At 36.8% G+C, this 24,260-nt stretch overlaps 1 protein-coding gene across 1 annotated transcript in view; it reads right to left on the bottom strand.

The window, feature by feature from the left end:
* DTNBP1 (dystrobrevin binding protein 1) overlaps positions 1-24,260 on the bottom strand; it is a 73,418-nt gene that overhangs the window by 46,565 nt on the left and 2,593 nt on the right. The window contains exons 2-6 of the mRNA XM_065630004.1: positions 22,556-22,606; positions 19,492-19,542; positions 18,594-18,654; positions 15,223-15,355; positions 8,946-9,078 (exon numbers count right to left, since the gene is read on the bottom strand). Of these exons, the coding sequence (XP_065486076.1) occupies positions 8,946-9,078; positions 15,223-15,355; positions 18,594-18,654; positions 19,492-19,542; positions 22,556-22,606 (429 nt within the window). The remainder of the gene's footprint in view (positions 1-8,945; positions 9,079-15,222; positions 15,356-18,593; positions 18,655-19,491; positions 19,543-22,555; positions 22,607-24,260) is intronic.

The following is a 24,260-nucleotide window of genomic DNA, read 5'->3' on the forward strand; positions in this document are numbered from 1 at the left end:
TGAAAGCAGATCATCCTCCTATCTTACACCCGTAGATCACAGAATCACACAGAATCACAGAATGTTAGGGATTGGAAGGGACCTCGAAAGATCATCTAGTCCAATCCCCCTGCCAGAGCAGGAACCCCTAGGTGAGGTTACACAGGAAGGCGTCCAGGCGGGTTTTGAATGTCTCCAGAGAAGGAGAATCCACAACCCCCCTGGGCAGCCTGTTCCAGTGTTCTGTCACCCTCACTGAGAAGAAGTTTCTTCTCACATTTAAGTGGAACCTCTTGTGTTCCAGCTTGAACCCATTACCCCTTGTCTTACTGTTGGTTGTCACCGAGAAGAGCCTGGCTCCATCCTCGTGACACCCACCCTTTATATATTTATAAACATTTATGAGGTCACCCCTCAGTCTCCTCTTCTCCAAGTTAAAGAGACCCAGCTCCCTCAGCCTTTCCTCGTAAGGGAGATGCTCCACTCCCTTCATCATCTTTGTGGCCCTGCGCTGGACTCTCTCCAGCAGTTCCCTGTCCTTCTTGAACTGAGGGGCCCAGAACTGGACACAATATTCCAGATGAGGTCTCACCAGGGCGGAGTAGAGGGGAAGATAGTGAAGAATTAGTCATTCCTTGGCTGCTCAGTTCATTACAAATCCTTATTTACATTTCTTTAAACAATATCTTTGATCAACTCAAGATAATGTATTCAATAACCTCAATATATTGCCCATATGATCTCAACCCACAGAATCTCTCGTAAATACCTAGCCAAATAAGAATGTAGATTAAAAAAAAATTTTAAAATTTGGTGGAGTCAAAACCATTAAGCTTTAAGTTACTAAAATCAATGGGAATTTAGTTTGTTCAACAAAAGTAAGACAAGGTTCTCAGGTTGTACTGTACCTTGCAAAGGGCTGTAACACTAAGATCAATTTTCCAAATGTAACAAAACACTAGGGAATTCAGTTAAGTACCAAGAAACCACAGAAACACCAAGTTTTTTACAATTCTGCCAGTAGGCAGAATTGACAGTTCCATGTTTTATCTTCCAGAGGAAAGAATAGGCAGATAAGAAAGTAACGAAGTCATAAATGAATGCCAGGAATAACTTTATAAAACTAGCTCTGAAAGTAACAGCAAATAAATTCAAACTACTAGACTTATGTGTAAACAAAATACAACCTTAAGACAGCATATGGACGGTAAAAATTGAGTATTAAGTTTAAAAGATTTTACAACAAGATGTATTTACAGATGTCAAGTTGAAAATATTATTAAAAAATAACATTTAAAGAAGGTATAGCTGCTTATCGGCAATTTCATTTAAAAATATTTCTGGCATCTAACAAGTTAAAAACCTGAAAGATACTGCATTTCACCTGTCTGATGCACTCAAATTTTCAAAATTATATAAAAATAATTTCCTTCCATAGCCTGATTCAAGCTTTAGTCTGCTAAAAAGCCATGAGAGTGACTTTCCTCTGGATGTCATCAGAAGTAAAAGCCAAAAACCTGAGAACTCAAAATTTATGTCACTTGCATGGCACACAGAAATAATTTAAGTATTATTTTATGTACTTAGGATTAGCACTTATGACAATGACACAAAAATGTTTTCCATTCCCCAGATTGCTTGAGCACCCTTTTTCAGATAACTTAGGTCAACTATTACTTTTAAATACCTTTAAGCCTGAAGCAATGAAAAGCATTTAAGTAATTAAAAAAATCCATAAAAACTAAAACTATTACTAAAATACTGTTGGAATTAAGCAGCAGGCAAGGTTTTCTATTTCTCTGAAGAAACACTGAAGAGAGGTCAGGATTCTTCACCATCAAATGTGAACTCTTATCCAGTAAAGAGCAAAGCACTAAGGAATTTAAAATGACATTGCAATGAAGATTTTTTTTCTTCCATGCTCAAATGGAGCTACAAAAGTAGCTGAAGTCTTTCTGTGCCTTCCATTCCCCCAGATGGAATGGATCAAAGCAAAATTTCATAACAAATATTGCAAACATCAACTGGTAATCAAGCTAATAAATACAATTAAAAACAAATTCTACCCTCATGTACTTAGCAGTTTCAAGGTACAGTGAAAGCATTTTTCTTTGGATGTTCTGAAAAAAGAAACAAACATTTTTGTTGATGAAGAACATTGGGGTTCACCTTCCAGGTGCTAGCAATCAAAAGAATAGTAAAAATTAGGGAGATGGTATGAAAACCTGAAGAAAATGGTAGGATTGAAATGATTAAAAGCAAAAAAGAGTTTTGTCTTCTGCTAAGAGACTGATACAGGTTGTTCAGCATTGGAACCATTCCAAACTGGAATTTGAAACGTGGAATAAATTCTCAGGTTCCCCTGAAAACTTATGCCTTTGGATGTAAGCTTTTGCACAGGACATGGTTTTTATGGTTTTGCTTTCATCCTGCTGCTATCAAAAAAAAAAAAACAGTTTTGAAATATAAGGGGTTTTTAACTTTTATGTTGGTATTCAGTGTCATTGGATCACTAAGAGATACATGTATCAGCACTTTTATTTTTATCATACAACCAAAACGCCAGGAATCAAAGTTTAAAGCTGAAGTTTGAGAGAATAAATTTAAAAGCAGCTACAAACAACTATAAATTATAAAGACATTTGAGAAGCTGAAGTTTAAGAGAAAGTACAAATGTCACGACCAACGGCTACCTCCACCATCAACCCCACCATCTTTAATCTTTCCTAGAAAGAAAACGGTTTCCTGTAAACTAGCTTTTGGTAAATAGCCACAGTACAAAATCCAGACCTTCCTTTAACTTGGCCATCAATTTCCCCATAAGCATTAAAAGAAAAAAATAATTACATTATTAAAAAACTAGCCACACATTATACACTAAGTGACATATATGCCACAAGTCCACAAAAGCAAAGCAGTAAACAAAGCCTGTAACCCCATATGCACTCTTTACCATTCATGCTGTGGTCCCACACAGCATTAATGAAATTGTGGCAGTCAGAAGTTACCACTTGTACCACCATCCTCAACACATCCCTTTGACACAGGAATGTAAAATCTCCCTCACGGGGGTGTTGTCAATAAATGCATTTAACATATTTTTGTGAACAATTTTTTTAAAAATTGGGTTTGGATGCAAGTGAAAAAGGAATTATTAAAGATGTCAGGAAAATAATTCATGGTGACGAAAGACAAAATTTATCAGGAGGCAGAGAACATATTTTAGCATGGTAACGACAAACACCTTGGCCCTGGTCTCCTGCCACTAGCTGCAAATTAATTACTTTGACACAGTTTTGAGGTGATGGAGAGTACAAAGCTATGATTAAGGCAGTCCTAAATAATTTGTTTCTATTATTGGTACAATAAGTCTGGACAAAGAATGCCTAGTACTGACAGATTGACAAGATTTGCAGATTATGCCCAGTAACCAGCACTACATAAAGGCAGAGAAAGGTCATGCAGGATTGACATAATGTTTAGCATTTTCTAGAAAACACTAGTAAAAGGTGCTGTAAGAGGCAAAGGATCCAACACGAACATTCAGTCTTGAATCACAGATCACAAATGCCAACGAAGAAAAAAAATCTTTTCTATGCCTATTCAAAAGAAAACTAAACTATAAGGAGAAGCCACACAACAAATCTCTTAAGGATGTCATTGTCTCTCTGCATCAAGCAAAGACCACCACAAAAGAAGGGCAAAATTAAATCAACTTAAAAGTGATAGAAATTACACTGTACATTCACAGTTTGCAAATAATATAAAAAAACTGCCAAAACCCCTACAATCTTTTGATCTGCTATATATCTGCATGAGTCTTGCCTGATGTCTTCAAATACTTGGAGCATTGACTGGAGCAAAATTCACTAATAATGAAGCAGTCTACTTCTTTGGGTTTAATGCATGTAAAATATTGTATTGCAGGTGTTTATGCAAACAAAAGAAAGTTCAGAGCCTTAAAATAACACAAAAGGAAGCACAACTATCATGGGAACTTTTCCGAAGCTTGTGCAAGCCCAGTTTTTCAGGATTAATAGGAATTCTCATTTCATGTGTCTGTCCAAAGCAGCACCATAACTGATGGCCATAAAATTAACTCCAGCCAGTTATCATCATGAAAACACTCGCTATCGATTGTGCTGCTGCATGCAAACTCATGAACAGCAGGATGGAAATGATGCCTGCAATGTGAACTCTGAGCACAGAAACTTATAGCCATGTAATTAATGCCTAATGAAAACTCAAAGCCAGTCTACCCTGCACATCTACTGTGAAAGCTGTCCTGAAAACAATAAAAGTTCTGCATCCACCCTCGCAAAATCATTTCTTATGTACCCAGGTACATGGAGGTATAGCAGCTGAAAAATCTATACACGACACTGATCAAGAAGAATGTGGCATGAAAACTGACTTTGATGAAAATTTTCACGAGAACTATGAAATGTGTAGCTACGGTCTTACAAGTACTTTGCAGTATATTTAATTTGGGAAGGAAAAAAAAATACTTGCTTGAAATGTCTACAACAATGGTATATTTTCTACATATAAAAAGTTAATTTGTCAAATTAACATGTAAAGCTTAAAAGCCTTAACGTTATGAAAGTACAATTTAAATGTATCAGTGCCAGATGGGAGGGAGTCATCACTGAAGATGATGTACTGTACAGAGTACTGTTCTAGCTTATCACTTGGGGAATGCTATGGGATCTAAACAAGATCTACAGACATAGAAGTCTTCCTTTAGGCAACACAATTTTGTATGGCAGTGTATTACCCATTCCATCTTTGCTTTTCTGAATTTGGTAAAAATAATTAATTTAGGCCAAACAAGATCACAACTAAATGGCAGCTTTTTACAGAGATACTGCAGGAGTAAAGATAATACTTGAAAGCAACACGCAGCAGAAAAATAATAAAACAAAATATTTTTGTATGTTAGTGAGTGAATAACCAATAACTAACCCAAGTTAGAAGGAACTTTTTCAAAAAGCAGACTAATCTGAATTGTCTAAAGAAATTTTTTATATTTACTTTTTGAATGTTAACATAAGCCACTGCATCTAGCTGCAATAATCCTTACTGTCCCTTCTGTTCCCAAAGCAATCAGAAAGAGAGATAAAACCAACAGCACATAGAGAACAAATAACAGCTGTAACTGATTAAGACATTTTCTCACATACACATCTCTAATCCACACAATGCAATTGCTATAAATTTTACACTCTTCTGGATGAGAAAGTGAATCAAACATTCTTCTCCTCCAGGAGCATAAAACCATCATGACAGCATGGCAATGCATCTAACAAGAATTATCAAAATCTTTCCAACTCCTTAACTACTACACTAATAACGAATACATGGGCTTACACATTATTTGAAAACAAATAAACCTTTAAAATCCAAAAAGAAGGAATAAATATACATTTTTTTAAGAATGCATTTTCTATTTTGGTAAAATATTTCTTTAAATCTCACCAGAAAGGAAAAAAAAAAAAATAGTGTCACAAAGGTTTGTAATATTAGTAAACATCCATCTGTTGAAGTATACCCTAGCATCAGGGTATAGTTCAGACTCAGGATTTTAGAGTTCTTCATTCATTTTTCTTCTCAAAGTAGACAAGTACTGAAAAAACCAGAATGGATTCTTAAAAAATAAATTCTAAAAAAATATAAAATTCAGACAATGATGTTTGAAGTCAATGACACAGTAAAATGTATTCACTCATTTCCAGTGACAAGGACTCTTTGCTATCTCCAGTGTATTCCTACAAAACGCTGCAGTTGGGCAGCTCCTTTTAGTTGATAAAATAACCAGGAGTTGCTATTTCTCAAAAAATGGTGATCTGTCTGAAACAGATGCAAATGGTTCTAAGAGCTTCATAGGAAGTACAGCTTCAGGAAAGAATAATTTTATCTTACGCCATAAGCCTGCAATGCAGTGCACGTAAAAACTAGCATAAAAGCGAACTTCTGACAGTGCTTCCTAAAGGACATAGTGCACTGTCTTGGGAATGCAAGAATTGCCATAGGAGATGGGAGTGATACAAGGACGTTTCTGCAATCAGAAACAGGACATCCTGGGTAGAAGGGTGAAGAGAAGAATTGAGAAGAGGACAAGAAACAAAACAGCATAGTTTAAAGCTCACACACATGCAACTGATTGCAGCAAGACTAACTCAAGAAAACAAGGGTGGAATCCAGACTTCATACAATGCTGGTACCCTGATCAATGGATTTAAAAACAAACAGAGAGAATAACAAAAATCCAGAGATAAGCACACAGAAAAACAATTAATTCCCTCAAAACACCAGGATTTAAAATATATTGTGGAAAACACCTTGGACTGATCAATCTACCTGGAAACTAGTACTCAACACTATGACAAAAGAACCAAAAAAACCCCAACCAACCAAAAAAAAAAAAAAAAAAAAAAAAATCAATCTGTTTGAACTGAAGTAAAGTTGCTCTATTTAATAGGCAGACCTGTTTCTGAAAATCAGTTCCCATGGTCACCGTAAGTTACATTTCAAAGGTCTAATGTTGACCTAAAGCACTTTCTTTTCAAGAGACTTGAACTACATGAGCTTCTAGCCTAAGCTCTACAGTGACTATAACAAAATCACTTTTGGTTACATGCTTAAAATAACCACAGTTTCTAGAGTTTGTGTTCATCTCAGTTTTCATCCGTATTTTGTCAAAACACAGGAAATACTGTTTTGTTTTGTTTACACAAAACCACTCACTTCTTGGAAATAATTTTTCTGTTAAAGAGACCCCTGAACCCCCATTTGATTCTTTCAGTAGCTGGCATCACAGTAAAGACCCCAAACACTAAAGAGAGGATGACAGAAAATGAGTTCCAAATAGACATAACAAATCACACTCACATTCAGTTAACCGGCTGTTTGTTCTCCAAGTATCTACATTGGCAAATGTCCTCCTAGTAATGAGCCAGCAGTTAATTTCTTACGTAAATAAATACAGTGGTAATGATCAACGAGAAATTACCTGCATTTTTCCTGTTTTGTCTAGATCTGACCAAATGTAATCAGCTTATAATTATGTTAAGTAGTTTGCTTAGCATTCTATTTATAGAACTGATTAGATGCTGCTAAGCAGAGTAGGCAACAGTTTAACACTTCATTTTGACGTTGAAAGCACAGGTTAGGGGAGGGGGAACAAGGACATTAGAGAGAACAAGCAAAACTCAGAAAACTTCGGATAGATTACTATATTTTAGGGGGTACAAATCCGTTGCTTTATGCACATTCTAAATTTGTGTGTCATTTGGTTAAATAGCACATATTTAGAATTTTGAATTTACTGCTATGAAGTGTTTAATTACTCGAATACGTCCAAACTAGTGGATATTCAGCCATACTGACTCTTGTCTCTTCTTAAAGAGAGAGAAAATAGTGTTGTGCTGCTTGGGAAAGAGAAAATCCAGGTTGCAGGGTGACGGCAAGAGTGCTGCTGAGGCCCTGGCTTGAGGCTAAACTAACTGAACAGGATGGGAAAAACTGAAGGACACGACATGAGAAGTCGCTGGATGTGACAGATAACACAGTAAGAAGCTGTCAAAAGCTACAGATAGCACCATGAGGGACAGTTGGATTTCACAGATGGTTAGGGGGGGGCTAAGTTAGAAACAGACCAACTTCACAGAAAATTGAAGAGGGACCTTTAAGGTATCAGGGACCTTGTGGGAGGCAGAACTTGCAAAGCCAGCAGTACTTCGGTAACTGTATCTGTAATGCCACAGAAGGCCAAGATTTCCTAGAAAATGGTATCAAACACCGAATTTGAGTACCAAGACCAACAGGGAAAAAGTAACTAGGGGTGGATTGCTTATGTATGAGGAGACTGGAATTAAAAAAAAAAACAAAACCAAAAAAACCCCAAAACACACAACACAAAAACCAAAAAAAAACAACAACAAAAAAACCCACCACAAAACCAAAAAGTACAAGGGTGGCAAAAGGAGGGTCAAGAAAGAAGAGAACAGATCAGCTATGCAAAATGTGACTAATGCTGTCTGGTGCAGCCCTGCCCTTGATCACCACATCCTAATTAGGACCATAAACCAAACCAGTTGTTCTGACTGTACCACATGAGTCAAACTTCATTCCACAATCAAGAGAAGTGGGGAAGGTGCCAGGGCGCTTTCCCTCGCTAAAAGGAGGACACTTGGTTTGACAGATCAAGTAACCTGGTTATTCCCATGTCAGTGCTGCCTCTAGGTCTGTCAGCATCTGTATCTACCCACCATTCCCTAATGCAGGTCTGCCAGAGACGGTCTTTGACAAATTGCTTCAATTTAACTCCTCATTTCTTATTTATTTAATGGACTTAACACTGCTTTTCTTATCTCCTTCAGTAAGGTTATTTTTGGCACCGTCAGTAACAAAACCAAGAAAGTCAAGACTTAAGTTATTTAAGCTCTAAACATTTATCTCTTGCTACTTTATATTTTAGGTAAACTTGTCTTTGCAAGCAAGACAATCACAGGAGAGTAATACCTAACATACAGAGCAAAGGTACTCATAGTACAGGACAGGATAGAACTAAAAAGAAGATAGAAGAAAAAGAGAGTTCTTAACTTTGCACTTTACAATACGTGAGAAAAACATAAGTTTTTTTAAAAGGGTGATTAAAAGAAACAATGACTTATCACTGCTTATTAACAAGAGCCCTTACCCCAATTGTTTTTAAAGAATAATAAGCATGACTTCATCTTAACAACAACGTAGAGATAATTTTCCAAATACACACTCTTTGTTATCACCAATAGTTAGACCAACACTAAATGAATCTATTACAAATTTGCAGCTTCCTGTCAAAGATTATTGTTTCTTTAAAAGATAAAAATAAAAGGGATTATATTATATCGCATGGTGAGGGGGAGGCAGGGATCACAAAAGGCTTATATTTTATGCTTATTTATAGCAATTGTTTTATATACCTTTTTGTCTTCTTGTAGTTTTCCAGCTGTAATGTCTGCATACATTTGTATCTTTCCAACTCACACTGTTCACATAGGTCCTCAAGACACAATAGATGATTCTCCATTTCTTCAAAGTTTGCCTCTAGCTGGGCTGTAAGAAATACTTACATGAATATCAAATTGTATCAACAGAAGGACAGGTCACCTGAACAGAAACGGGAATTCATAAAGGCAAATAATTAACATGGTAATAATTACACATATATAAACAGCTCAGAAAGATAAACGAATCTCTAGTCCATATCACAAAGTAAAGAGTGACAGTAGAGTCACGTTAAGGAAGATCTATCTGAAGTTCCCTTTGTAGTAAGACGCTGAACGACTATTATTTGTCCCAGCATCTTGGCCTCACAGGCTTGTGGTCTGTACTTCAGAAAAAGCAGCATCCAGAACCCATAAATAAATTTATCGTCTTGGGCACACTGTCACTTTACCTCTTCCTACCTGATACCAATCTGAGGAACAAAACTGTGCCGACCAAGGGCAGCACTAATCTTAAATTATTCAAATGAAGTGAAGGTAAATAATACTGGGAGAATTTTAACGCTTACATGACTTCATGATGATATAGAAGAATACAGACTTTCAAAGTTTACTCTGAAGACAGACCCTTTACTGACAGGCAAATCTCTAGATATAGCTATTTTACATACCCACACACTTAAAAACATGCAAAACCTCTTCATCTCCTCTTTAACCGTAATTGTTCAGAGTCTCAAGTTAAAAGAGATCATGGTTATGAAAAGCCCTGAGAAACCTGATCTTTTGTCATAGCTTATTCTGTTCTGAGTAGAAATTTGGACTAGAGAACTCCCGAGATCTCTTCTGACCTGAATTATCCATGTGAATCTTGTACCAAAAGATCATTCTCCCGAACTCAATTATTCCCCTCAGGATCCCAAAGTGGAAAAACTATTTTCCCAAATTCTAACCAGCTAGTCACTCTGGGATGGAATTGTATGAATACAGGGCCACTATTTCCCCTTTTGTCAGGACTTTTCCTGTACCAGAGGGAAGGTAAATTGGAGAAGGAAGGATAAAAAACATTTTTAGAGACAACAACAAGCAAAGAATAGAAGGGATTTTGCAGTTCAGGACAGATACACTAATCTGTTGTAGTGTATGAACTTGATTGTTGATGAAAGAACAGAAAACTTAAAGCAACTCTGAATTTTGGCGAACGGCTGTATTTCACCTTTGCCTGTAACAGACAGAAGCAATCTTAATAAAGCAAGACAATAACAAACTCAAGGTAGAAAAAGGTGATTTAAAGTTAATGTGTTTTGGATGCTCAAAAGAAGGAAACAGCAAGCTGAAGGCATCAGTCAGATCTTATATTTTGGTTTGGCTATTCTACTTGGAGCCTATCTTGGAGTATATAAAATTTCAATTTTCTTAGCCATTACTCAATTAGAAATTGTTACCCTAGTGGTCTCCCCAGCAAACCAAAAGTTAAGACCTTGTAAAAAAAATTCCTAGCATGCATAGTCATATATTCAGCTCCAATTACTTAATAAGAGTTTTTTGGTCCCTAGCAAGTAAGGTACTGCTCCACAACAGTCAGAAAGGGAAACATGAATCACATAATCAGCAAAGATTTCCTTAAAGTATTTATCTGTATACAGAGCACTAGAAGCAGGGGGGGGAGCACAGACGGAGAGGAAGGCAGTTGACAATGTGCAAACAAGTTTGAGGGGGGAGAAAAAAAAATTCTTCAGTTCTACGGATTGTGAGGTGGAATGTGCACTGTTTATCACACACTCAACTTCCTCTCACAAAATCCAGATGCATTCAAAGGGCAATATCATGACTACAATTACGACTGGTGGTCCCTTTTTGCTTAAAAAATGGACTTTTCTGAGTGCATTAAAATCCAAATCTCTGTATTATGCTAACTTGCTTTTCAGAATGATTGCTCACTTATTCATTTGCAAAATTCACAAACACAGCAGGGCTCAAGACAATTTAGTAAGGTACCTATCAACCAGTGTTTTTTTCCTCACTTAAAAAAACCCCACCACCTGCTTTGCCATACTTACTATTGAAATAATATTAAAAGACAACAACAAAGAACAGGAAAATAAGAGGATGAAGAAAAGTGAATTCAAGAGGGCAACTGATTCCTAGCACTAGTATTTGAGCAGCCTCTAGTGGGAATTGCAGAAAACACTGTGCTCCTGAAGAACAGGAATGAACACTTATGATCTCTCCAGAAGACAACAATCCTGCTTTGCTGCAACACAGGTTTCAGAGTTTTTCTTGCTGAAGGGAAAGTTTGCTTTCCACAAAAAAGAAGTTGAAGACTAGCTCCATAGCAATAGCACCAGATACGGTTGTGAATTAACATATCTCCTACCCAAATGAGAATGTATGCACCGTGCATCGAATGAAAGTTCCAAACAAACCTATATATTTAATCAATGTGAAACTGAAGAGCTGATCAAAGAGTTATGGCTTATCTATATTCACAGATAAATAAGTTCATACTTTTAAAAAGGTATTTAGCAAAAATATGAAATCTAGAAATTCTTTTCCAGTTTATTGTCTACTGTGGCACAAAGAATGGATATGCCCAGAAAGCCAGAGAATGTTCTAAAGAATACCTGCAAGATCACTACTTCTTTTCCAGCTCTTCCAGAAATCCCACAAGCAAGTGGTCAGGCAACAATTACCATCTCACTCCAAAACAGCACTGCTATGAAGGAGAAAAACTCCAGCCTCCTTAACAGGTTAAAAGGAGGAGATAAACATCATTGTACCTTTAGATTACAAATTTTGCTGTACAGTAATATGGCACACTTGGTAAAAATCATATTTTTTATTGGATAGCTGAAAAAATAACTTGTTCTTTAGGTCACTTCATTCCAATTGTATTAGTTTGGCCTGTATTTATTACACTACGACAGGTATGGCACTATTACAAGTTTTAGTTATTAGATTTAATTTTTTTTAAGTGTGTTAATGTTTGATCAGATAAAATTAGATTATCTTCCATCAGTGTATACCGTTTTTCTTAGTTTACCAGCTACTCAGGTATTAAAGCATCTTTGGCATTTTTATAATGAAATTTAAAAATAGGTATATTTCACTAAAATACACTTTTTTTTGCTATGAAACAAGCACCCAAAATATAGGATATTAAGTTCTCAAAGTAGTTCAGATGTTGCCAAAACAAAGATTTTGTATTTACTGAAAAAGATACGATCACAAATTGGATTGAATTTTGCGAAGCTAGAAAATGACAACTCTGTATTTCATATACAATCTGAAAATAAGGCATGACCTTCTGCTCAAGGTATAAACAAGGATACCTCCCCTAAGCAGTGAAAAAAGTTTCTGTTTCCCTTATGGATTTTCATGCCCATGTAACCCATACATTGGATCTGTCGCCTATGTTCATGACCAGCCTTTCTGAAACCAATATCAAGCTGATGCTTAACATAAGATGTCTTTAAAAAAAAAAAAAAAGGAAAAATTAGATTTGGATCAAGTTTTGTGCACATTGATTTGCCAAAATCAAAATGGATATTTGAGCAAAATGCCCCTGCTCAAACCTGAAGCAGAGATCAGCAAGCAGATTTTCTACATCTCCTTAAATAAAAATTGGCTTAAGTGACGATTCAAATTCTGGACTTTGAAAGGGCAATAACTGTCCTTTTCATTTTTACATGAGAGTAATTTTTTCTTCAAAGTTTTCAACGGCAGCTACAAGACATAGTGTAATACAATAAATTTATCAAATGAAGACAGATATTTTACTCAAAGGGAGGGATGACTGATAATGTGAGTACCCGAGTTAAAGAACTTCATTTATAAAAGTGCTAATGAAAATGTGTCTTGTGATGCACAGCAAAAGCTGAAGAATCTGTATGTGACTCATACCAGTTTTAAGTAGGTCACTTAAAATGCTCATTTCCATTACCTGAAATTTCTTTTATCAAAAGCAGCCAGGTTGCCTACCTACTTTCAAAATGAAAACATTGATAGATTTATTAGAATGCCACATGCCACAACACAGAACTATTACTTTTCTGAAATCATGAAGATTAGCCAAATTACACCTTGGATGTACAACCCAGGATACAGTAGTTTATAATTCTATAGAATTCTGTATTCACTTTTTTTTTTTTTTACAGAATGTTTCACTCATTTAAAATTCACAGACACAGTGGAAAAGTGAAAAGAGTTTACATTTACAAAAAGCAGATAGTTTAGAGTTATAAAAACTAAAAACAGTGAAGCCAATACCACAGCAAATTTCTAGTTAATCACTTCCAGAAGTGTAGATGTTGAATTTGGTATAAATTAGACTTTTCTCTTCAAATAGAGTCTGTAAGACTTATCAGGGAAAAACAAAAACACACACCAAAAAAAAACCAACAACAAAAACCCAAACCGAAACAAAAAAACCCCCACCCACACACCAAAGAAAACATTAAAACACCAAAACAAACACAGAAAACACAAAACACCACAACCACCTCAAAAAAACTCACAGTGGTTAGGAGGAAATAATAAAAACCTTTAGGTAAATTACTTGAAATCTGACACCTGAGGTTAGGCTAGAAGATACGGTTCAAATCTCACAACCTTAGCAGTAGACTTCGAAATTCATTAGCTTCCCTGAACAGACTGGTTAATGGTTACTTAAATCCTGCTTGTGCAGTATAAAAAACATTCCAGAGACACTGAGCCTTCTCCAAATAATTCTACAATCAGGGTGAGATTAATTCTGGTTCATAACACTACAACATTAGGAATGGGAAGGTAACCCAAATTCATCAGGATTTATAACATTTGCAGCTATGAGCTATAAAGACAATTCCATTAGTTTTTTATTATATTGTTTATCTTTGGTCTACCGGTGGACTGCAGCACCTTGTGCATGATGATATTAACATCAGTATTTACATAAATCATTATTTAAACAGATTTTTCTTCAGAAAATAATTGAGCTTTTCAAAAAGCCAACATTAAATTGCTATGATACATGATAAAGCCTTATTACAAGGTGGTATAAGACAATTGTAATAAAAAATGAAACCTATTCCTTAGTTCAGAAAGAAATAGCAGAGTTATTACAGCCTACCTAAGAACAAAAGCCGATTTGTGCATATCTACTGACCACAGAAGAATGAGAAAGCAGCCTTTGAACACAGAAAAGAACCCTCCTTTTCTTCACATCGGATGGCAGCACACAAATCCAGCCCACCCCACAAAAAACAAGAGCTGCAATTACATGAAGAATTTCTGCATACTTCCCAGCCAGTGCAAGAATAGTACAAGCAGAGTCCCTGGGGAACTTAGCTACCAAAATCCATGCATAGGCAGCAGTTTTTCAAAACTTTAATTTGATGGAACTTGAATAGATTTTCAGGGAGGCAGCAAGAGGCCTACTGTTGACAGACAGGTTTGCTACTTGTCAAACGCTGCATCCCCATTTCAAGCCTCAGGAACACCAGAGCTTTTCAGAAACTAAGAGGCCAGAACATTTTTTCCTAATTTCATTTTCAGCAGTGGATCAGCTGTTTTGTATGAGAGGTTTCCAGATGTAGTCCACTAAAGTGTTCATCAACAGGCTAACATTTGGTAAAGTTATAAATACTGGAATCCATCTAAAACATGAGGCATTTGGTAACTTTAATATGTAGCATTGCTAGTTGCACCTATGAAAAAGCCGGGTATCACTTCAGAAGAGCTTAACCCTGTACACTAACTTAAACTATGGAAGCTAGCTTTGGAACCAACAATTACACTCTTGAAAGTGTCCCAAACCAGGTAAATTTCTGCCCCCACCCAACAAACCATGATTTAAAATGATTATCTAAAATGACATAGACTCAAGCAAAGAGAAGCAACTACATACATGAGTGTTCACACTACTTACAAATCTTTAGGTATTTAAAAAGACCACAAGAATACCAGTTTTCAGTTGTTCACACCAAGATATGCAGTTGTCACAGGTTGTTGTTGGTTTTTGTTTGTGGGGTTTTTTGTTTGGTTGCTTGTTTTTTTCCAAATAACAACACATAGAAGATTTTGACTGCTAGGAGAGCAACCACTGCTAATTTTGCTCTTTTACAAAACCAGTTTGCTTAAGAACTACTGACTTGCAGTAGAAAGGATGCATTTGTAAAGCAAAATTAAATTTTATAATTGCAAATTTCACAACAGCTGAACTTCAGTCTAATCCTCTGTACTGACTTGAATACTTGTTATATCTATAAAACCTTACCTAGACTTGCAGTGAGGCATTCCAGATCTGCTAAAAACCCAGGTATTTGTTGGAGCTGATCTTGTAGTTCCACCAGAGTGTTTCTTTTCTTCTCCCAGTGTGCAGAAAGCATCACCACTTCACTATCCACCAGCTGAAACAAATGCGTTATTTGATTTACTTGCGAAATTATGTATCTATTTATAAACATCTTGACTAAGTTTTAGAATTGATGTGCCTGCAAGCATGAGGTCAGTCTAGCAACCATATAGCATTGCCACTTGTGTACTTCTCTAATAAATATACAACATGCTCAAGAAAGCCTCTGTAGTATGAAATATTTCTATCAAAAAGCATTGATCAAAACAAGACAGAAAGTTATTTCTCAATATACTAATCAATGCAGGAAATGTTTTATGGATTTTTATTAACTGTAAATAACATGCATCTGGAATTTTGACAGCAGTGTTACACTGGTACACAATAGCAACATTGCAGTGCTGTGATGTAAGGCTTACTTAGATCAGTAATGCTGCTAGTTATATGGGTTTAATCTTAACAACTGAAAACTTCTCACATTCAAAATACTCTAGAAAATGAAATAAAGGGAATTACATTTTTTTAAAGTTGCCTTTATAATAGTCCTGTTCTGCTCTTGTGATAAACTTAACCGCAGTAATTGCAAGTCTTTATGAACACACTTCTACACTTGTTCAATTTTTGTTGTTTGATTCTTCCTAACTGATTAGACAATGGTATAATGAGAACAGGATACACTTCTTAAGTATTTTATTTACTTAAGTCAGATTCTATAAAAACAGCAAGATCAAGAGATCTTAGGTAACAAATGTTTCTCTTATGTATGATACTTGAGATGATTCAATTACAGTTTCCCTGCTCTTAGTTCCATTACCCATTCTTCCTCTTGCATACACTCGCAGCCCTTGGCTGTACCTGCATTCAGAATTACTCAGTTTTGGTAGAATTTAGTTGCAGAAACTGAAAAAGCCTGAGAAATGGGCAAAGGAAGCCATCAAAGATTTACAATTCTACCCACTTCAGGCAGATTCTTTTAGACAAATGACAAGTTCTCGCACTTCCAAATTCCGCCAGCTACCTATCCCTGTCAAAAAGTCATCTTGTTTTACCAGATGAGGTTTGAAAACTTATTCCAAAACCCAGTGAATAATGAAACACTTCAGAAGACCAACATCCTTATTTAAATGAAGTGTACTTTTGAGAATGAGATATGGGATTTATATCAGTTAAACAGTAAAACAAACAAATCCACACCACAAGATGGAGGCAAACACCATAAAAAACATTTCATCCCACAGATAATTGAATGCAGCTAAAATTACAATCATCTAAAAGCAGTATTTGTAGGACAATTTTGTAGATGGAAGTGGTAGTTAGCATCTGTAACTTAACATGGTAAGACTGCAGATAGTAATTATAGCTCAAAATTTTCACTTTCCTTTCTCTATTCATCATTTATAAACAAGACAGCAGGAGCAGCTTATCTGCTACTGGCCAGAACCAGAAATGGGATACTGGGCAAGTGAATCTTTAGGTGAGATATACTGCAGTCATTCTTATTTTATTGAACACTGTATTTTCTACTTTTATTAAAAAAAAAGAAACAAACAAAAAACCACAAGCAATACATATTTTTGATTCTCCCAAAAGTAAAAATCCAAATTTCATGGAAAATTTCGAAGTCTCTTGGGAAGTTTTTCATTCTAATTTTCCCGAACAGCCATAACACATGAGATTAAGGTTACATTGGTTTCATACATATGAAACCTCACATAGTTTTCAAAACAAACTATCGCAAGTATTACAGAATTGTAAGCAAGTCGTTTAAGGTATCTCCTGAAAAAATTATCATGAGCAGTAAAACACACTAATCTGGCAGAGAGAACTTAATCTCTAATAACCAAAGGTTTTCACTGGAATGTGTGGAAAAGGTGGGCCATACTATCAGGCAAGAGAAGTGGGCAAGAAGAAGAAGCAAGTGGGCCCTGCCCACTAGGACAGGGCAGCAAACACTGTCAGTGCAACAGCCCTAGCCTGATACTAACCACCAACATGCCTGAACCCCAAATATTCTACACTCTCCCAGACCTCTACCACTTTTAAAGATCTACGGCAGTAACATGCAACATCATTTTTGCAGTTGTTCTCGTATCACATTATTTAATGTTTGCATTACATTATTTTTTACACTACCATTTATTGGTAATGTTAAGATGTATTAAGTAGTCTCAAAATAATAATCCCAGCTAACTTAAAATCTTCCAAATAATGGCAGAAGAGTGCAAAAAACAACCACCTGAACTTCTGGATACGTCTTATTTTTTACCTTCAATTTCTTGATTGCAATTACCTGAACACAGGACAGAAGACAAGCAATTCTGGGTGTCAGCGTATCAGTTGAAAAGTACCCCAAAAGCACTACGAAACTCTCATGCTTGATGTTTGTTGTGGTAATTGAAATATCAGAAAGTAAACAGGAGAATGAACTTCACATATTTCTTGTTAGATGATACCTTGTCATCACAGAGAATTTATATTTTTTTACAATATCTATATTTAATACTTTAAGAATATTAATTGTACGCTGAGTACCATCAAATCTGGAAGAGCTGTGAGAAACAAGAGGAACTGGACACTGATCCATTCCATCAGCTGCCTGCCAATCACCCTCTTGAAACCAGAGTAAAAAACAATGCAAATTGACATTTTTCCCAAGCAGCAATACAGAGCACTAATTTTTCGTTATACTAGTTCTACTGGATCCAGCTGAGATGGAGTTAATTTTCTTCATAGCAGCCCATATGGTGCTATGTCTTGGATTTCTGACCAAAAGAGTGTTGATAACACACCAGTGTTTTGGATATTGCTGAACAATGCTTAGATGGTGTCAAGTTATTCTCTCTTCCCCACTCATCTCTGTTCTCACTGCAGTGAGTAGGTTGGGCAAAAAGTTGGGAGGTGACACAGCTGGAGCAGTTGACCACTGGCCAAAGGATAGTTCATCCCATGTAACATCATGCTGAACAATAAAAACTAAGAGTTTGGTCTTCCAAGGTAACCATTGCTCTGAGACTGGCTGGGCATTGGTCTGCTTGTGGGAGGTTGTGAGCGACTGCTTTTGCACTGCTTGTTTTTCCTCTGTCCTTCAACTGTCTTTATCTTGAACCGTGAGTTTTCTCATTTTTGTTCTTCCTGTTCTCTCCTCTGTCCCACTGGTGGACGAGTGAACAAGGCTGTGTGGGTGCTTAACTAGGGGTCAGGTTCAATCCAGTATGCTGGTACTAAAAATTTTAGTTTAAAATTATTTACACATTTTAAGCTATTTCAAGTGTGACATTGTTATCTCTTCTTACCTCTCCAGCTTTTGCACAATCTTTGGCTCCTTTGTGAAGGGCAGCCCAAGCATCTTCATATCTGAAGAAAGATAAATGATTATTCTTACTGTGTTTCCCTTACAAAGGAAGAGGATTTAATTGATGCCACTGTGCTTACATTTACAGAGACTAGCAGAAATCACAGTTTAAAATTCTGTACAATTCTTTCTGGTATTGATTGTTCTAACAAGACAAATACACAGTAGGAAATAATCTCTTTCAAAGAAAAACTGATTCATGTTTTTCAACCTGCTAGCGTACATTAAGAGGTAAATGGACCCACAAATATTCAGAAGACTACACGTAAAAGCCTTAAGGACTATTTGGAACCCAATTTCATTAAGAAAATGAAAAAAATTGCAATCACACTCCCCCCTACCAAAGAAATAGATTTTTTTCTTCTTTAATATAAAAATACAAAGGAAATTTATAAGGGAGGTAGCTTCTGTTACTCAGAAAAATGTGATTAAATACACACAGAATACATTTTCTTATCACGGCAATGACAGACACACTGTCTCTATTATAGCAGAATGAAATCATAACAAATATGGAAAAGTTATAAAACATCCAATTAAAACCACAGGCTGGGCCTCAGTGCTGGTCTCCTTCATCCCTGTGCATTAGACCACGAACTAAAGTCATCTTTCAAATATTGCTTTTCGTCCAGAACTTCTGATTCATTAACATTACAGCATTAAGGATTGTGCAAGCTTTAAACATACTTATCATTTGGTAGTCACCCCCACTCTAATAAGTGTGGAACATAAAAAAACCTATTAGTAACACATTGATTTTTCTCTCATTTTCTTAACCTCATAAAGTTATTTCTGAAATTATAGGAAGCAGATGCTAACAAAGAAATGGAAGGTCATACCTGCTAAGTAATTCCAGTCCAGCAGAAAACTCTGGCAAAGACTGAACAGTTCTGTAAGAGAAATTGTAAATATACAAATGTTAATAGAAGGTCGTTATAAAAAAAAAATGTGCGTGTACACATCTGCATTTGACAGATTTGCTGAGCACAGAAATATGCCCTACTGTTAACCTTCACAAACATTTTGTCAATTCTGGTTTAAAGTGCTTTTACACAGTGTATCTTACAAGAATATCCCTAAGCTAGGGTTGGGGTTTTTTTCCCCTTGTTATTTTATGGTAGGCCGTTCTTACCTCTTTTTGACTATGTCCATTAAAAACAGCTTTTATGAGATAATTTTTTAGTAACAGTTAACAAACATGCAGGATGAACATTGTTTTAATTTGAAACAGTGGACACAAACATTCTGAAAATAAGACCACTACATAAGTTCTTTGTCTCTCAATAAAGAAATTGCACTTAGTATATTCTACTTTAAAAATAAATACTAAGCTAAAGAACCTTTGCCAGTTTAATGCTCTAATGATCTCCTATTGGATATATACATTTTCATTAATAACAGCTTGAAATATAAAAGTTAAAGAAAACTAAAAATGCAGCATTTCAAGGATGTATTACGTGAAGATCTCAAGGTCATCCAAGATTTGCCTCTTGGATGGTGACCAGAAGAGACTGTTTTGCACTGTCATCCAAACGTTTTGAATGGAAAAAAACAAATACTATAAAAGAAATATTTTTTTCCTTAAATCAAGGGAAAAGCAATAGAATCAGTGAGGTGGAAAGGGACCTCAGGTGGTACCTAGTGCAACACCCTGTTCCAAGCAGGAGCAGCTATGGGAGCAGACCAGCTTGCTCAGGGCTTTGTCCAATTGCAACTTGAAAACCTCTGAGGACAGAAACTTCACAGGTTCTGTGAGAAACTTGTTCCACTGCTTCATTGTCCTCACGAGGAAAAAGTTTTTCCTCATAGTCTTTTCCTGTTGGAACATCTCGTTTCAACTCACGCCTATCACCTTTTGTGTTCCCACCACATATCAATCTCCTTGATAATCTCTTCATAGATAAAGACAGGCTGCTGTCAGGTCTCCCCAAAGTCATCTCTTCTCCAGGCTGAACAAGCCCCTGTCTCAGTCTCTCCTCAAACACAGAGTTCCAGCCCCAACCATCTTGGTGGCCCTCCACTGAACTTGCTCCAGGTTATCAGTGTCTTTGTCACATTAGAGGCCCAAACTGGAGTAGTTATACGTGGTCTAAGGAGTGCTGAGTGCAGGGGATAATCACCTCCCTCAATCCTTCTGCCTATGGTCCTGTTCATACAGCCCAGAAAGCTGTTGGCCTTCCTTGCTGCCAGGCATGTTGCTGCCTCATATTCAGCTTGCTGTGTGCCAAGACCCCCAGAGCCTTTTCAGCAAAGATGCTTCCCAGATAGTCAGTCAACTCCAGAAAGACTTTGGATCTGTACCTCTTAAATTTCATGAAGTACCTCTTTGCCCATATGGTCCTATGGGCTTTTATGGGTTGAATTTCCCAAATTGATCTTCATCCACTAGTGGTCAGCCTCTTCCTTGAACCCTTTCACTAAGTGCAGAGAACTGGGAGACCTTGTTTGTTAGGACTGAAGCAACAAAGGCATTGAGTACCTCAACAACAACTACATTTGCTGTCACTAAATCGTCCACCCCATTCGTCCACAATCCCATATTTTCTTTGTTCAGCCTTTTATTACTAATGCAGGGCTAGAAGCCCTTCTTCTTGTCCTTACCATCTCTTGTAAATGTCAATTCTCAATGAGCTTTGGCTTTCCTGAGGCTATTACTGCATGCCAAAGAAGTTATAAAGAGCGTATCAATAAGTTATCCCTGACACCCTCCAGAACTCTTATTGACTGCAACCTGCTGTGCTGGCCTTTCAGCAGATGTCAAGGAAGTTAAAGGCCCTCGGAAGAATGGGAGTTTAATGATACAGAGTTGTTAGAGAAGACATCACTCACTCCCTGACCTGATGATTAGTAACAAACTTTTATCACAACACTACTCTTAGCGGCCTCTCCTCCGCTCCCACCCACAACTTCTTAGACATCCTTACAATCAAGCTAAGCTATGCTTGTCCCAGAACTTTATCAGCAAAGCAGAAGTCACACTGGCATTCCCCTATTTGTGATGATCCAACTGGTTCACCCAGTGCTTTTCTCAAAGTAATGGATATTTACAGCAGACCAGATGAATCAAAATATTATAGACTGGAAATGTACAGAGAAGGCAGCTACCTAATGTAGTTTTATTCAAATCCTCATCCATTCTTAGTTTAGTTTCTGTGTCTTGCCAATACAACCAGTCTGCTGCTAAAACACCTTTACGACCAAAACATCAAGCTCCAGAACTGAATACAGTGTTTTTCAGATGCCTTATTTTTTGTTCAGGTCTTGTTTTAAAACTGATTTGCGTCTACACTGTGTTTTAGTAAGAACATGCTTTACACTAAAGCATATCTGAGTTTATTTGAAGCAGCAACATTCACAGACATTAAATAGTCTTTCCCCATAGTTCACACAGGTAGAAGGAATGAACAATACACCAAAATGCAGGGAATAAAAACAACTCAAACCACCACACACCACAATTCTTAAATCTACTTAAAAGAGATAGTTGAAATTTTCCATTATACATGTATTTTCCACAATAAAAAGGCTCATATTTATGTTCTTGCACTAATAAAACTGAATTACAAATTTAGTACATGAGATTCAGAGATTGTAAATTACATTTCAGTGTACTGCAACCTGAATCCTGTATAAAGTACTACAATAACATTGAATATTCACAGAAAGAATCATTTATAAATTGATTGATGGCCATAATAAATTATTTAGGCCTATCAATGAAGGTTCTATTAAGCAAACTACTTCCTCAATATTAGGGTTAAGCGTTTCTGTTGTCAGAAGAATATTCTTTAAAATTATGTGCAAATGTATTTATAACTTGCTCATATATGTGAGCCACTTTCAATTTTTTCTTTAACAAGAGCATCGTAGACCAATGCTATACATTAAGATGTTCAGAAGTACCTCTGCTTGCTTTTTTTTGCTTCTCTTGATTTGTCGCCCAAAGTCTTCAACCTATAAATCAAAACACAAAACCATCAGATATTTCCAACACTAAAACCACATAACAATTTGTTTGAACATACAATGTGTTAATTCCAGTCTATTACAGTTCATTTTGTTTCATCTTATTTCACAAATAAATCAAATTTCACTTAGTTCTGTGGAGACTGCCATAAAAAAATATTTCTGCTGACACTGCTTCTAAATGTTAAGATTTTTCTACAAGTGCATCCAACAATTGTGTATGAAAAGTTTAATGGGAGCTATATAACCAAGTCATCCAGCTTTCAATATTGCTTCCTTAGCAGACAGGTATTAAAGATCTGCATAGAAATAACCAATAAAATCCTGAAGAACACCCTTTACAAGAAGGCACATGCACCAAGGGAAATATGACAGTCACATAGAGACATTTGTACCCACTTGCCATGCCTGCCAACACAAAACTCACATGAGCACAACTTTTCTACTGCCAACTATCAGCATCTCCAGCAGCATCACCACAGTGCCCTGCTACTGAGCATATCTGAGGCTTATTTCACCTACGACCAATTTCAAACTGACTGGTATCTTGCTCTCAAAAAAACCAACACAAACAAACAAACCGACCCATACCTCCAACCAACAACCCCTCCCCCTCAACTCTTTTCCATTCTTTATACTTTTTCAGTCAACCTGTATGTGCTAGCTCAAGTTGGTATGGTAGAGTGAGAACCCAAACCTCTGGCTATTCTCTGACCACCAAGATGATGGATGTCCTCAGTCTTATCCTGGGTCATTGCGGGGAGCAACGAGAGGAGGTGGTCTGAGTCAGGTGACCATGAATTGACCAATTGGAGTATTCCATCCCATTCACAACTTCCTGGATATAAAAGGTGGACACGAAGGACACTCTCTCTCTCTCTCTCTTCTGCTGGGTCTCCCGCTGCTTTGCTTTGTCTCTGCATTTTTCTGCTGTCCCTGCAAGCTGAGGCCTCGTGACAGACTGAATGTAGTTCCGGTTGGCTGCAGGATCCTGCCGGACTAGCTGCTGGGAATTGCAAGACTGGTTCTATAATATTTGTTCTGCTTTATTTTTCTCTATATTTATTCAGTAGCATTAGTAAAACATTTTCAAATTTTCCAGCTTTCTTCTCTCTGTTTTTCTTTTCCTTTCCTCTCAAAATCTCCTGTCCTTCGTGAAAAAGGGGGAGGAGAGTCAGGGCAGAAAACGGGAGAGGGGAAGAGGGTTAAGAAAAATACATCTGCTGCGGTTTTTGATTGTCTCCCCACAATCAAACCACGAGAAGTCTCTATGGCCTTTGGAGTCCCAGCTGTCCAGGACAGCAAGGGTTAGGAAGAAATGAAGGACACACAGAAATGAGCAAGATGGAGATGAGCTATGAGCTCCAAAGGTATCCTCCAGACACAGAGGTATGTAATCCGGAGTGACCCAGTGACTGAGAAATACCTCAGTGTATATAGTCAGGCTGCTTCTAGGGTGAGCCAAATCACTCCCCCAGTCTTGACAACCACTGATTTCCAGAAACTCAAAGAAGAAACCTCAAAGCTCTACAGTAAACTAGGTGGTTGACAACTTGAGAAAAGACCTGCTAAGACAGGTCTCTACTCCCTGTTAGAGAGCAGTTCATAATAGTCAAGCCAAGTAGCAACAACCAAAGCCCAC

This window comes from Caloenas nicobarica, chromosome 2 (assembly GCF_036013445.1).
Source record: "Caloenas nicobarica isolate bCalNic1 chromosome 2, bCalNic1.hap1, whole genome shotgun sequence".
Classification (NCBI taxonomy): Eukaryota; Metazoa; Chordata; class Aves; order Columbiformes; family Columbidae; genus Caloenas; species Caloenas nicobarica.